The following is a 15,812-nucleotide window of genomic DNA, read 5'->3' as shown; positions in this document are numbered from 1 at the left end:
TCATAAATAGCAGCAGAACTTTTTATAAAGTTTAAACACCCCACGGCCCACACTACGGTTTCAAATATAACCGCGAAAATCATGAGAAAAGTATTGAAAAATAGCATTGACAAACTACAGAAACAACCAAAACAACAACAAAAACAGTTGATTTTTTTTTCTCTCTGTTGAAATGACTCTTGTATGATACTATTTGAATTTGAATTTCGTTCCTCAAACATATCATATGTGAATTTGGCATTCCATGAAAGCAATAAATATTATAGCATGTCGATCACAACATATCTAACATCTGCAGAGGTAAAAGTTTACACCACAATCTCAAAGAAGCTGGCATCATACCTCACGAGGGTAACAGAATCTACGAGGAGCAGCAACCTCCTTGCTTCACACCCGATGCGGCTTTGCTAACGTCGATTTGTTCACCCTTTGACGGGACATTCTGTGCATTCCCGTCATCACCTGCCTCCATGCTCTTCTTGCTCACAATGCGGTGTATTTGCGTGAGAACTTCTGTGAATGCATTCTCGACATTGGTGGCATCAAGGGCAGAAGTTTCCATAAAGTAAAGCGACTCCTTTTCAGCAAATGAGGTCCCGTCATCTGTTGAGACTGCCACCAGATGCCGGAGGTCACATTTGTTGCCAATAAGCATGACGACTATGTTGGGATCGGTGTGATCCCTCAACTCTCTTAGCCACCTCTCGACGCTTTCAAATGTGGAGTGCCTAGTGACATCATACACAAGCAAAGCACCAACTGCACCGCGATAGTATGCACTGGTGATTGCACGGTACCTGGAGACCAGAGGGAGAATATGTGATGCTCAGAGCATAAAGGAAGCAAGTGATGTGAAATGGAAACCATGAAAGTCTCATCTTTCCTGATGAAGGCGACTGCACAATGAAATTATTAGTCCTATAAAAAGGCAAGCTATGTAACTACAGAAGTGTAACTTGGCAATAGTAATTCTCTTGAACAACCTTGACTTGTGATCATATGTATGTCTGTTAGTTAGTTTAATCTCTAAACTACGATGCTACCTCACACTGGGATATGTTACCTCAAGGATAGTAACTATACTCCCTTAAGCCCATTGAAGATTAAAACTATAGTTGACTCGTGACAGAAAATTGATTCTGATCCATATCCCCATCATTATTAACTTTTTGGCTGAAACTCAACTGTCGAAAGAATGGAAAATTACCTCTAACAGATGTCGTTTTCTTATCATTTCAGTAACAATTACAAAGAAAGGAAACTGTCCAACTGACAGTCAAAGAAAATTCACTAAAATAAAATGCTTAAAATATTAAAATAGAAAAAGGGAAGCAATAAGTCTAAAGCTTTAGAAAAAAAAAAAACTTTCTCAATGTATGCTGATATCTACACTACATCTAAAAAGTACCAAAAGTGGGTCTTACATAAGCAAGACTATGCCAATCTAGATTTCAATAACTCCTAGTTAACTTGAATGAGCATCTATTATTTGTGGGGCATAAGAAAAGCTTATCATTTGAACTTTGATAATCATCAAGTTTTAGAGTTCAGGCATGTCAATAACCTAAGGCATATTATATGGGTCAGCAATTTCATCCATGCCATGATCATTGATAAAATGATCATTCCACGGTCTACACCACTATCACAATATTGAAACAAGGCATAAATTGTTATGAAACAGAGAATTTTGGCAAATGGAGTGTACAACTAGGTTGTGAGATTCTTAAGGTCTTACAAGTAAGAAAATCATCTAGAACAAGATAGCACAAAACCTGCAAACACATTTGCAGGCCTTTGAGCATAAAACCAAATACGTAACTTCTGGTAAAGATCCTTGTAAATTTTCTGATTCCATAGGTATCACTTGTGGATGCATTTGAATCAACTCATAAAATCCCTTGATCACACAGCACTGCTAGTCGAACAGCTACACAATTCTCATTTCCCAGTTCCCACCATGTAGGGGAACAAGGCGCAAATCGGTAATTGCATACGAAAATCTAAAACTAGCATAGTATAGTATAGTATGGCATATTCCTTCAATCTACATGATATACTTGAAGAATCTGCCTAACTGCCTTCTAAAAATCAAACATTATCTCCCATTATATAACCCTAGATCAGTAAACGCTTTCAGCTCAATCTCAAACCTAATAACAGCTTCACACAGCCTACAGATCTATCTAGCAAACCTTCATCTCCCTACATAACCACAAAATCCACAAAACACAATTTCCATAAACAACGAACAGCAGATCAATTTCAGCAATTCTCGAATGATATAACTAGAAATTCAAATTGCAGGAACAGCAGATCAGAGATTAGCAAACAACGAGCACAAATGCGCACCTCTCCTGACCCGCAGTGTCCCAAATCTGAGCCTTGATCACTTTTCCGTCGACTGCCAAACTCCTGGTGGCGAACTCGACGCCGATAGTCGATTTGGACTCGAGGCTGAACTCATTCCTTGTAAACCTAGAAAGCAAGTTGGATTTTCCGACGCCGGAATCCCCAATCAAAACCACCTTAAACAAGTAATCATAGTCGTCTTCTGCCCGGTAACCCGCCATTGCTGTGACAGATCCAGTTCACGGAAACCAACCCTCTTTTCGAAAAAGGTAAAGTATGCAAAATATGGGGTGGGATTTGGGAGAGTTAATTATCAAGTTGATAACAGTAAGAGATAGTGCGGATTTCCTGTTTTACAACAGTCACTCAAACACCTTTTTTTCAGCTTCGTTTCTTCTTTTCTTTCAAAATAATTTTCTGTATTTTTTACTAATTTCTTTTTTTTTTTTTTTTTATTGGGCCAATATTTTTGCTTCAGGAATTAAATGGGCTGAAGCTGTAGGGGCCCATGTTGTAGAAATTCCGAAAAAGAGGAGAAATATTTGTAGGCAACAAATTAATTAATGCTTTCTCAATAATATCATGTATTTCAAAATATGGCATCCGTGGTGTCCTATTGTGTCTCGAATTTCAATATTTTGTACTTTAGTTTGACTATACAATTATGAGTTGAGCTTTAGTATTTTTTGAATCATTTAAATTTATCTAGGATCGGCCATTTTTGACACAACACAAAAATTCATCAAGTACTCGCATGAAATTATTGAGTTTTGGGTCAAGTCTAGAAGGCTATTGGGCTTATGTCCTTATCATATCGATCAGTAAGAAGTCTCATAATTTCAGGTTGGATTTCGTTAACCTATTAAAAAAATATTAATATTATTTTAAGGGATATTGACATGTAATATCACGAAACTTTCAAAAAGTTAGATTTTTCCCACGAACTTTAAAATTGGCAGATAATATCACGAACTTTACCCTCGGTTTGTTTTTTTCCCATGTATGAGTTATTTTAATAGATTGTAGAACAATTTTGTAGGGTGTGCTCCAAGAAAAACTATCTTCAAAGATTGAAAAACTTGAAGCTCTCAAAATTTTTGTCGAGAAAGTACGAAAACAAATTCGTATCATAATATTATTTGTGGGAATTTTTTTATTGGTGGAAAAAAACAAACCAGGGGTAAAGTTTGTGATATTATTTGCCAATTTTAAAGTTCGTGGGAAAAACTCAAATTTTTGAAAATTTCATGATATTACATGCCAATATCCTCTAATTTAATTGTATATATAGTACTTATTAAAAGTTAGCCTTAAGTTTTATTCTTTATGCTCGTGTAAATCCAAGTGAATCAGATGTAAGAATTAGTTTAGTCATGTAAATTGTTTATAGTAGTACTCCCTCCGTCCCGGCTAAGATGACACATTGCTTAGCCGGCACGGAGTTTTAGGAATTATTGGTTAAAGTGTTTAATTGGAGAGAGAAAATGTGGGTGTAAGTATTAAAGTAGAGAGATAAAGAAAGATGGATATTTTAATAGGAGTGAGAAAAAGTGGTTGGGTGTATTAATTGGAGAGAGAAAATTTCTAAAAAAGGAAATGTGTCATCTTAGTTGAGACAAACTAAAAAGGAAAACGTGTCATCTTAAGCGGGACAGAGGGAGTACTATTTTGCTTTTACCGGGTATGTGTCGTGTGAGGGTCATGTTCGAGTTTAGATTGAACCTTATTGGATTAAGTCATTATGAAATTGACCTGATAACGACACAACTGTCTGACCTGATTTTAATCTTGATTGAATGATGGTGAAGTGAATAAAATGGTGAGAAATAGTATTCCCTGCAGGAGGAAGAAGCAATTTAGGAGAAGAGCAGCGTTGAAACCGAAAATGCAGGTAGCTGAATTTGGGTAGACAAGAACTCAAGTGAGATGAGAAACAGCACATGCCATGACACCTTATAAAAGTATAAAACCAATCACTATCGCATCCACTCCCATCCAATTATTACTCTCTAATTTCCCAAACAATGTCCATCTCCGAAATCTCACCCGAATCCCAGAGGATTCAGTTGGTGTCTCGCTCCGTCTCCGAACGCCTGCTCTCCAAATACCACGACGTCTCTGAGTTCAACTTCGACTACTCCCAGAGCGCCCTCTGGTCTCCTCTGGTTCAACGAAGAGCGTTTCTGAGCTCGCCAGACGACCTCAGAAGCGCCAACGCTAGGAGAAGATCATCCGCCCTCTCTTTCAACGTCGGTTCGTTCAATCTTTCATGTTAATTTTTCTAGACACACATTAGTATTTCTTATTGTTAATTGGATCCTATGTTTTTGCAGACATGCTTGTGTGCTCCCATGAGATGCTGAATAGTACTACTCGAATTCGGAGATTGCACCTGCTCTTCTGCATCAAACAACTACTCTGCAACTCAACATAATCGCTACATCCATATATTTATATAGACTATTGTAGTATGGAAGTGATACTTAATGTAACAATAGAGAGACAACAACCATTGCTCTAGTTTATTCTGGTTATTTGAATGTTAAGCAATATTGATATTATTTTCATGTTCACGTCATGATTTAAATTTTGGAAGATGAAATTGGCCATGCTTTTAGATGTAGATTCAATCACAGGGCTTGGAATAAATTAATTCGGAATCTGCAGTGAGAAGGTGTGAAATGCATTAACTAATTTCAGATGGATATCCACATTTGCATTAAATATGGATATGACCTGAATTTATTCTCCAAAAATCAACCTGTAAAATTACTTACTTTCTTATAAAAAATGCAGAAGAAAGAAGGAAAGAAAATTACTATGTTTCCTAATACATCAAAATAAAGTGGACCAGTGGATCCCTCTTTGGGTAAAGAACACCCACTCCCAACACCTTCTATCCCCTATCTTCTCTCATCCATCTTATCGATTCTATTTGATCTCTCTACTTTTTTTTTAACTCTTAATAATTGTGTGAATTCTTGTTAACAGCTTATGGGAAACTTAAATTTAACTTGAAATCCTGGTTTAACATGAACATATTTATTACTTTCTATTTTATTTAAACATATATAATTGTAGGCACATTTTCATTTTTTTTGGGTGTTTTTCAATTATAGAAAATGTGTTTGTTTAATGTGATACAAAAGGTAAAGACAATTATGGTCAAATTATTAGTGTCAACACAATAAAGATCCGACCGACATAAGTAATAATGATTCTTAATTTATTAAATTGGACAAATTGTGTGGTCGGTCGAATTAATTATGTCGGTCGGATCTTTGTCATATCGATATAATATAGTATAACAGTTTGACCATAATTGTCTTTACCTTGTATATCGAACTAAACAAGAATATTTATTTCCATTACCTTTAATTGAATTAACACAATTATTTATACTAAAATAAGAAGTAGAGAGAAGGTGGATGAGAGAAAATAGGAGGGAAAGGTGTAGTATATTGGTGTATTAGAAAATGTAGTAGGTGATTCCTTTGGGTTTGGAAGATAAATTAATTTCGCAAAAATGAAAGAAAACTATACAGTAGATGGGAAAGATTGATAATATTTAGAGATTCAAGATGGAGTATATGTATAACAAAGGATGTATTAAATAGACCTTTCTAGGCCTCCTGGTCTCAGGCCTAGACTGATGTAATGCTGCAGTTTTTCACCATGGCAAAAAGCTCAGAGCTTTTCCACAACAAATGTTATTTCTATTACTGTCAGTGGTAAAAATGATAGTAACAACCTCTATCAGATAATCAGAAATCACAATCATTTACCTGTACTTTTTCTTTATGCTTTAGCAACTGTAAGCTTTACAATTACAAGTATCTCAAGCAAGCCAATTACACAGGCAGCTAACTCAGCCTTTTCATGAACATGTATGATATGAGATCACCACTCAACAATGATTTTCTGCAGACTGGAATACTTAAGTTACCAGACTACAATGGCAAAATTATACATGAGAATAGCATAAAAAAACATTCGGTATTTAACTCACCGAGTTTAGATTTAGACGGAAACAGGTGTTTGCTCTAAGCTTTCTTTCCCTGTTATGCCATCTTTCAGTGTTTGGAAGTACACATCGTAGTCCTTTTCTGGAGGAGGATTTTCTGGATCCACAGTGTAAGGTTCGCTGAACGGAATCACGCTCTTAACCTGAAAAACAAGCAACGGAGAAACACATAATACTTGAAGTATAAATAATTTCTCAAAACAAGATTAAAGATTTTCATGGTAAAGAGTGTCAGCACCTCAAATGTCTTGTCACATGCATAAGGGCTTTCCAGTGCAGCAATACATATCTTTGCAACTTCCTCCCTGGAAATCTTCCCCTGTAATCCAACTTGAAGGTTATTGAGGTATCTTGTGCTATTATAAATTCAAAAACATTTTTTTCTTCGGTATTCATGTTCGTACTGTTATATCATCTCCTTGAGCAAAGATGAGATCAGCTCCGGCAGGTTCCTCGGTTAATGCACAGGGTCTGACAATTGTATATGGAATGCCACTTTCCCTGATTAGATCTTCCCCCTGAAAACATGACATGGTTGGGATTTATGTGGACGCAGAAGTTGAACTTGCTAGTAAATACACAGCCTATGTTTGATCTCATAAATTTTGATTAGAATAGTATTATTGTAACTGAATATCTATTGCCTCTGTTAACTGGATATGACTAATTGATTGTATCTAGTAGCATATATTAAGCAATTAGATGCAGAGGACAATAGTGAGATTCATAATATTGATGTCTATATATTATTGAATTAACACCACAACAGAACTGAGGGAGAACCTTCAATTTGTATGTGAGAATAAAGCCCAACTCCTTGTTCATGCGGACAGCTGGAGGTTGTTTGGATAAATCAAGTCCCGGCCTCTCGGGTCTAGTGACTCCAGCCGAACTCACATGCACAAACCTGAGATTTTAGAAGATAACGAAATGAAGACCATAGATGGGCGAAAGTTTACATGAAAGGGTAATTTTATTAATGAGAGGAAAAAGAAAATGATCTAATGTGTGAATAAACCTGGGAGTGATTGGCTCTTCTATGTAAGCTCTTATGGTTGATATTGGAAGCTGGAATGGACCTTCAACAAAAGTTGGGTTCAACTTCCCATCATACTCAAACTTGCTGAACATGAGCTGTAAGCATTATTGAAATATTATTACATGAGTTAAAGGGATCATTGCTGTACATGAAGGTAGATATTTCAGGATGAAATGGATTGAGCACAGAAAAGTATTCATGGAAACATGCCTGAAATGATATGATTTCACTAGGATTAAATGGTTGGGCATCAGACACAGTTCGCGCTCGAAATATAGGTCTCAAAGAAGAGAAAGGCAAGCGAACCTGAAAGTGAGTAATTGTGAGTTTCAAAGATGCTTACCTATCCAGTATTCTTAGATTATAGTAGTAGAAAAGCACATGTAACAACTCACCGATTGCCATTGATCCTTAACAGTGTCAAAGCCAGTTGTATATGCAACAGTGTCCCAATCACGATTGGTTCGTAGCATGAATTTATATCTACGACCATCACCTTTGATGCGCAACTCAAGACCATCATATGCAGAGAGATCTTCTGGTATGGAGAAATTCTGCAGAAAGATAAAGAGTGCAAACACATTACTCTAACATTGTGGAAAAATATAGCATATTTTGCATCTGTGGAGAACGAGAAAGGGACGGCAGAGACGGATAAAACCATAGATTACCTTTGTGCGGATACTGGCAAAACCTCCGTTGTTTGCAGTAGAAACGAATCCTGAAGAGGGAAGTAGCTTAATTGAGAGAAAAGAGTGAAAAACATCACTAGCTGTGAAACTAGTAAAAATATTCAAGTCTTTGATATTGTTTGGAAGTGAACCTCGGAAAATTCCAGCTGGTCCACCATTCTCACCACCAGAAGGATCTATCTCAAATCCGCTGGCACTTACTCCTCCCATGACAACATCATCCAGTGCACCCCACGGAAGCTCTCTGGATACATTATCTGTGCAGGCAATGGATACATGTCAACTAAAAAGGAAGCAAAACAAAAAAAAGAATGCAAAAACTGAAAGCTCACAAAGCTAAAGCGTCTGACAAGGCTCAACTTACTGCCATACCTTCAAATCCAAATACTAGTTTTCCACTACGAAGTCCAACTGATTCCTTAACCGCACTGATCAGATTTTTCATGCCAATGAACTCAACCATTTCTGGGGAATCACCTTTAATCTGCGTTCATCAATCCAATGAACAGCCACAGTCAACAATAAGGGTCATTGCTCATCATGAAAAGCTGGTAAAAGGAAAATATGGAGCTTGAGCTGTTGATGTGGGAAAAACAGGTACAATTACTAACCTCTGGTTCGAAGAACTTGATTCCCTGCATATACACAGAAGGATAAAGATCAGAACTCATGCCAAAAGAAACAGTGCCAGCATTGTAGGAAGAATAGAACAATAAATGAAAGCACAAACACAATATCCTCCAGACTGTAAGTACCTGGCTATATTTGGCCCTATCTGGAGTATCACCTTCTTTTGGGCCAACAATAACTGAAACAGCATTAATCACCGACTTTACTCCTTTGAAGTACTCAGGTAGAAATGTGCTTGCTTTGGTAATATCTCCAACAATCTGATTTATATATTATGAAGATATCAGAGTAGCAAAAAAGAAATTGGTTTATCTTATCCAGCATGTTCAACTGATATAGCACTGTGGAAGTCTGTTTACAAGTGTTGCTCCTATTTGAATGTCTACAAGGAACATCCTTTCTTGTGGAAATGGAGGGGGAGGGGGATCAGCTCACTTAGGATAACTTGTGACTTTCCATCATATTTTACCTTGAAAAACATAAGCGTGCATAGCCTTTAAGTATTGTTGTGTTAACTCAAAGTCTCAAACACAGAAATCCATATCGGGAATGAGGAATAACCTTTAATATTGGGGGATTATTATACTTATTTCTACTAAAAACCCAAAATGTTCTCATATTAGAATAAACAAGGTTTTAAAAAGTAATGTATCTATTCTGATCACTAGAAAGTGTTGCCTGTAATAGTCGGTATTCAAGAAGCCTATCCTAACACTCCGATGCTGGTGAGCACGGAAACAGAGTAAACATAATTACAAAAGTCAGATATTGTCACCATAGACTATCACTTGGAAACCAATGGAAGATAGAAATCTTACCAAATCAACATCTTCACCAAGCATCTTCCTAGCTTTTTCTTCATTTCTGACCTGAAAAGAATGTTATGTCTCACAATGTAATGAAAGAAAATCAAAGCAAATGTTATTTAGACATCTTTCAATTACAGATATTCTTCTACCTATGGCCTCATCATCACTAATCTATATATATAAAATAGAGTCATGCATATAGAGTACCAGAACTCGAACTGCTTGCCCATTTTTTCGTAAGATATCCACCACTCTTCTCCCAACACCACCAGTAGCTCCAGCCACCAGTACAATCCCAGTAGTATCCATCGGTTTCACTGCTTTGCTAGGTGACGGATCAGAGATTTTCTCAATCAGAAATGCAAATAACTTCAAGTATAAAAGAAACTTGTCAGATCAAACAATCCCCAATTTCAGCTCAAAAAATTAGAAAAATATCAAGCAAGCTGAACCTTTCCAGGAGAGGGAAGCTGGTCAAAGAAAGACAATGTTTTCCAAAACCGACCTACATCCCAACCTTGCTTTTCAGCTCTAATACTCCCTTTTAAGGTTCTTAAGGGCTGGAATGATAACTTTTTCTGGTAAACAACTGGTTCTAATCTACGCTGGAGAAAAGAATTTGGAAGGGGAGATGGAAGCAGCAAGGAATATGGAGACGATGAAGGTAAATTGCAGCCAATAGTTGAGGCACCCTGTGACATAAAACAAGCAAGCAGATGAAGATACATCAAATTTTTCACACTAGGCAAACTGCAAGAACAAAAATTAACACCAGAAAATTTTAATACATAAAAATGGTTCAGAATTTTATCATTGCTAAATAGTCCTAAACAGTTAAGTGCAATCTATATACATTTCTTCAATGTCTCTCACCATTAGTAATTTATTGAGGTTCATACAATTAACTAACACTTCCTCTGATATTTAATCTCCAAAACATTTCATCTCATAAAAATTGCCCACTAAGAACGAGATTAATTTCAGGGATTCATTGAAACGAATAATAGCTGAAGAAATTAGAACAAGATTAAGCTTTTCCCCTTCCATTTGTTTTGTATTACTGCAGAAACTCCAATCCTTCAACAATACGGGAAAACAGAAAATGTGAGAGTTGAGGGCAAGATTGAGTTACCTGAAAGCTCGGAATTCTTGAACAGTGAGCTACACCTACTGTCGAAAGGCAGTGACACTCCATGGATATTGCTTCAGGTGATTAATTTGAAGAAGTACTTTACATCACGGCTGCAGGTAAAGAAGAGTTTACAACTTTCATTTCGCACCACATAACATACTTTGCATGAAAAGACACCTTAATCTTGGGAGATTCCTCTGCGGTAATTTTTATCCAGTAATCTCCGATTACAGCTCAAGTCGCCGATTCAGATGTAGCGATTTCGTTTACAATGCAAGTAATAAAATAGTCCCAAAAAAAGTGATTAGTAACTCCATTACAGTACAAAGTAAAATAAGAAATAAAAAAACAGGTAAAGTAGAAAAAGAAGCCCTAGATTCTAAAATAGAAATAAGACTAATTTTAGCGACTGACCAATATAAAAGAATGAGATTACGTACCAAAATAAAAAAATTGAGACTATTTTTCATAAATATATAATATTACAAACATTTATATATAGACCAATGAATTTCACTATACTAGATGAAATTGTCGCAATAATCCACTCGATAGATCACACGAAGTTATCACCGTAATTCACTACCCAGATGAAATTGTCACCATAATCCACTTAGCTAAGGGAGTGGTACGAAATTATCCAAGAGACCCTTACCCCACCAGTGACATTGCCTGGTCGGATGACGTGCGGCTGTTGCGTGAAAATCATTTAAATTAGGGGAAGAGAAGTTGTTTTAGAAATCTCCAGACACAAGAAAATTGTCAAAACACACATAGAAAAGAGGAAGAAATATGAGAGACACGTGGAAAAAGAATTTCACGAGAATATCAACATCTCAATTGATCACCAAATTACTATGAATTTCCTGGTTCTTAGTATTTTTGTTGTTCTTGAATCTTGACTTCATTAATTATGATTGTCGAGATCTTGTAAGTTGCTCCTCCTAATATGAAATTGGACAGACTATTTGATGGTTTACTTAGGTGATGAATTGTTTTGATCGATTTGTTTAGAAATTTTTTGATAATGGACTCATAGGAAACCAAGTTATAGTAGTTGATTTTCATGTTTTTCTACATCCATAGGGATTTATAATTGATGAAAAGTAATTCTTAATTGTCTTAAGAAGTCAATTGAAATCCTCGTATTGTCCATTTTTGCAGGTATTAGACTATGAATACATATTTGCAACCATAAAACTTACACACTGAGAGATAGACGAATATGGATATAAAATATAAATAATGTGTATATACGTGTTTAATACCATTAGTTTTACCTTTTTTTATATCAAGGGATGATTGTGTTAAAACTTAAAAATCACTGAGATACTATAGTTAACCAAAAGCTATGATAACTGAACCGACATCGTTTTACTTGCCATATTGTTTTTTTCAATTTTGCCACATCAATTTTTAATTTTTTTGTACTTTATTAGACATTTGCGAAATTAAAATTTCATAAATTTTTAAATTTTTTTTAAGACAAATCATCAATTTTTTTTTATCAAATTCGGCTATGGTGAATAAAGTGGAGTCTCAGACTCTCAATAGGATAATCCAAAGTGAATTGGTAGTTAATGGGCCAAAATTTGGTCCAGTGGGTTTCCAACTTACTTCAAGCAACCCATACCCAAGACCCAATTTAAAAACCTTGGCATGGGAAGCAAGTTATTTTATTTTATGATTTATTCCATCTTGTTACAGTGGGGTCTAAGAAAACTACAAAATGATGCATGCAACACTGAAGTCACCGAACAGGTTCCAATTGATGAATTAAAAAACTAAAACTTATAATTTGGTAAGTGAAGACAGTTTATTAATTATCTTATTAAAATGGCGATTTCTCAAAGCAACGTGGTATGATATGTGCAGGAATCAGGAGTCAGGATCAACAACCTTGACCCTTGTTTATATTATAGTATTTGTAACCGATAATCACTTTTACTTAGTTGCGTCTTACATGGTCCTACATAAATTCATTGTATTAATTATATGTAAAGTGATTTTTCATGTACTTTTCATCAAATTCGAGAATAACCTAATCAATTAACTAATAAAATAAATCCTCAAATATCACAAATATATCTCAATAAAGCCGTAGACAATATTAACGATTAAAAGGGGAATTTGTCCAAGGAAGACACCTTATTTGCCAACAACAAGTGATGGGCCATGGCCGCTTTGTACACACTCTTTACCGACAATTTCAACACATTTTTCAACACTAGTTTCTTCATAATTTCACTACTATAACACTACCACATACACCTTCATATTAATATTATATCCTATCATTTGTTTCATTATCTTCTTCATTTATATTATCTTATAACCAATCTCTGCTAAAAACTTAATCTAAGAATTTAGAATTCTTAAACATATAAATGTGATAGATCACGGGTTTCATCTCCAATAGAAAACAAAACGAGCCATGCATAATTTAGAGTATTTTTCTTTTCATTTTTATTCATATATAACTACGCATTTTCTAACGCATCAACTAACACATCATAACGGTATTTAATACAAAAAGAGTCATATCTTTAATATTTTATTAAAGCTAATGTGTTAGTTGATGACCTGATTATAGTAGCACAAATGATCCATCACATAAGTAGTACTCCATAATTCATAAGCTAAACTAGGTAGTTAGTTAAATGTCCAATGATTAGTAAACAACTCATCAAAATCTTGCCTGCATAAAAGAATTAAGCAATCAAAATAAAATCAAAGATTTAGGAGATGACTTCTTCCGAGTTGACATCTAATTAATACTAAAGCAAGACATAATAGTGATCATTATGGCACGATATAAATAATTAAAACAAAGATGGTTGACAAGAAGAATAATTAAAACAAAGATGCATGCACATGGAAATACATTTATACGGCAATATACATATGGCGCCTTCCTTAATTAATTTTTTGTCAAGTCAACTGAAATTTTTATACTTCCCAACTTTCAAAAATGCTTTAGTATACTTTCTTTGTATTAAATGTAACACAAAAGATGTGGATTTAGACCAGTATGGAGATTAATTCAGTTTTACAGCTAAAACTAATTTTCTATAGTATTTATTTTGTATTGATTATTTAGTATTAAATAATAATGTAAACGACAGTATGATATATCAATAGAATTTTAAAAAATAGCTACTAAGAAACAAAAATAATGTGTGAAGCATATATACAGATCTGTCAAATGGAGACAAGTTTCTAACCTATCAAAGTGTGTCGATCGAATATGTTGATTGGCAGTTATAAAATAAAAAAAAATGGGGCAGATTGATATCTTTTTTTTTGTTTCATGGCGATAAGAATCGATCGAAAAGGTAGTGTTGAGTGCTGACGGCAACATTTGGACATATCCGATCCCACCAACAAAGAAAGCCCTTTTCTTTTTACATATTTCATCGGTTGCTATATAGTATTATGGTAGACAGCTAGAGGTCGATTTTTCAAACAAAAAAGTCATTAATTTTTATGAAAAGTTCGAAATTATAATTATTAACTTTTTTAATGGGAAAATGATTAAGAAACTAAAGTAATTAAGGTATAATAGTATATAATTTGTTATATCAACTTGTGAGGAAGAATTGAATTTTACAAAAAAATGAGGGCCGGCCAGCGGAAGTGTGAGTGTGACGATGAACACCACAAATTATTTATTTATTTAATCAATTTTTGGATGAGTATAATTTACTTATTAACATATATATATGCTATTCATTAAATGAAATTTTATTAAAACTCATGTGAGATAAAAGACCGTACTCACATTTTCTTTTCCAAAAAAAGTTCTCTCTCACCTCAGTATATAATAATATATTTTCTCTCTTGAACAAAAAATATTATATTGTTTTACTTTTATAGTATTCCATCCGTCCAAAAAAAGTAGTCCAATTTCTTAAAATGGAAATGCCCTCTCTCATACTTTACAATTTTTTCTCTCATTTTTCATATCTTACCTATTTTTATTTTCTCATCTCTCTTACTTTACCATTTGTTCATTAAAATCTATACTATTTATAAATATTTATAAATGAGACTACTTTTTTTGATGCAGAGGGAGTAGTACATATCTGAATTTAATTTCGTCTACCAAACTAGCCTAACTATTTACACAAAATTAGAATTGCAATGAAATTGAAAGAAGGGCATGTGTGGGAAGTGGAAGCAGCATAGAAGTGGCAGTGTTTGTGTTTGACGGTGATACCATAAATGCACGAAATCACCAAGAAAACATTGGCCGGCGGCTTATCCCCCACCTAATTCAAGCTTCCACGCGGCCTTCATTCAACACAAATCCCACCTTTTGTTTGACCTCTCACACAAATTCCATTTTTTATTCCACAAACATTCACACCTTTGAATTTTCCTACTTATATGACGCACCCTTCCAATTTGTATCCAACATACATTATTAATATTAAAAAAAAAAAGAATAACTACTCATATATTATCCCAACACGCATTAAACGTACAAAATAATATTATACTATTTGTTGTTCACTTATTATGTGCCGGTTTAATTAGTACTAGTATGAAAAGGAAACTAGTACTCTAGTTCAAAGTCTCACTATTAATTTTGATAAAATATGATCAAATTTGACTTGGCCAAACCCCTTGTGCCCCACTCTCCCTTTTGTTCCAAGTCTCTATATAATCCATCCATTGCCATTCAATAATCTATACATACATCCTCCAATCTCTACAAACTCCACTAAAATTCTCTCTCGAAAAGAAAAGATTGTTGCCATATATAAAAAATGGGTGCAAAAGGCGTAGCATTGGTGATGGGCATGCTGATATTTTGCAGCTTCGTAGTGTCGTCTGCTGAGGGAAGAAAGCTATTGATGAAGGTGGAAAATAGCAATAACGGCAGCTTGTATCTGGCGGCGCTTCCCAAGGGGAAGGTGCCGGCGTCCACCCCCAGCAAGCGAAGCCACGCCACCACCTTTGACCATAGCCTCATCGCCCGCCACCTCGCTGCCCTCGATCGGATTCTGCGCTCCGTCCCCAGCCCCGGAGTCGGCCACTAAATTTTTTTATCTACATATATATTAGTAGTGTTGTATTTTCACAATTTTGAATTCTTTTGTTGTTCGTCAAGGTAGAGAGGCAAATTAAA

The 15,812-nt window shown here is 35.1% G+C and overlaps 3 protein-coding genes across 4 annotated transcripts; 1 reads left to right on the top strand and 2 right to left on the bottom strand.

The window, feature by feature from the left end:
* Positions 1-204: 204 nt before the first annotated feature.
* Positions 205-2,730, bottom strand: LOC125214055 (ras-related protein RIC2). Its single transcript, XM_048114918.2, has 2 exons — positions 2,353-2,730; positions 205-797 (listed from the first exon to the last, which is right to left on the bottom strand). The coding sequence occupies exons 1-2, from the start codon at positions 2,571-2,573 to the stop codon at positions 362-364; spliced, it is 657 nt and encodes a 218-aa protein (XP_047970875.1). The 5' UTR covers positions 2,574-2,730; the 3' UTR covers positions 205-361.
* A 1,497-nt stretch (positions 2,731-4,227) lies between these two features.
* LOC125215045 (uncharacterized) lies at positions 4,228-4,913 on the top strand. The gene is made up of 2 exons (XM_048116339.2): positions 4,228-4,605; positions 4,686-4,913. Exons 1-2 carry the CDS (start codon positions 4,377-4,379, stop codon positions 4,784-4,786), a joined length of 330 nt encoding a protein of 109 aa, XP_047972296.2. The 5' UTR covers positions 4,228-4,376; the 3' UTR covers positions 4,787-4,913.
* Positions 4,914-6,046: 1,133 nt separating this feature from the next.
* Positions 6,047-10,838, bottom strand: LOC125215044 (NAD(P)-binding Rossmann-fold superfamily protein). 2 transcript variants are annotated; one of them, XM_048116336.2, is made up of 17 exons: positions 10,679-10,838; positions 9,999-10,238; positions 9,754-9,915; positions 9,556-9,606; positions 8,863-8,997; positions 8,719-8,742; positions 8,480-8,591; positions 8,239-8,364; positions 8,087-8,136; positions 7,811-7,969; positions 7,626-7,721; positions 7,395-7,510; positions 7,160-7,283; positions 6,781-6,894; positions 6,615-6,695; positions 6,362-6,519; positions 6,047-6,280 (listed from the first exon to the last, which is right to left on the bottom strand). In XM_048116336.2, exons 1-16 carry the CDS (start codon positions 10,739-10,741, stop codon positions 6,373-6,375), a joined length of 1,800 nt encoding a protein of 599 aa, XP_047972293.2. In that variant the 5' UTR covers positions 10,742-10,838; the 3' UTR covers positions 6,047-6,280; positions 6,362-6,372. The 2 variants fall into 2 exon arrangements, with proteins under 2 accessions (XP_047972293.2, XP_047972295.2); XM_048116338.2 differs by having other exon boundaries at positions 6,047-6,273.
* Positions 10,839-15,812: the final 4,974 nt, after the last annotated feature.

Source organism: Salvia hispanica, chromosome 3 (assembly GCF_029641045.1).
Source record: "Salvia hispanica isolate PSC_SH4W2 chromosome 3, Shi_PSC_v1, whole genome shotgun sequence".
Lineage (NCBI taxonomy): Eukaryota > Viridiplantae > Streptophyta > Magnoliopsida > Lamiales > Lamiaceae > Salvia > Salvia hispanica.
This window is presented reverse-complemented; position numbering and strand designations above follow the sequence as displayed.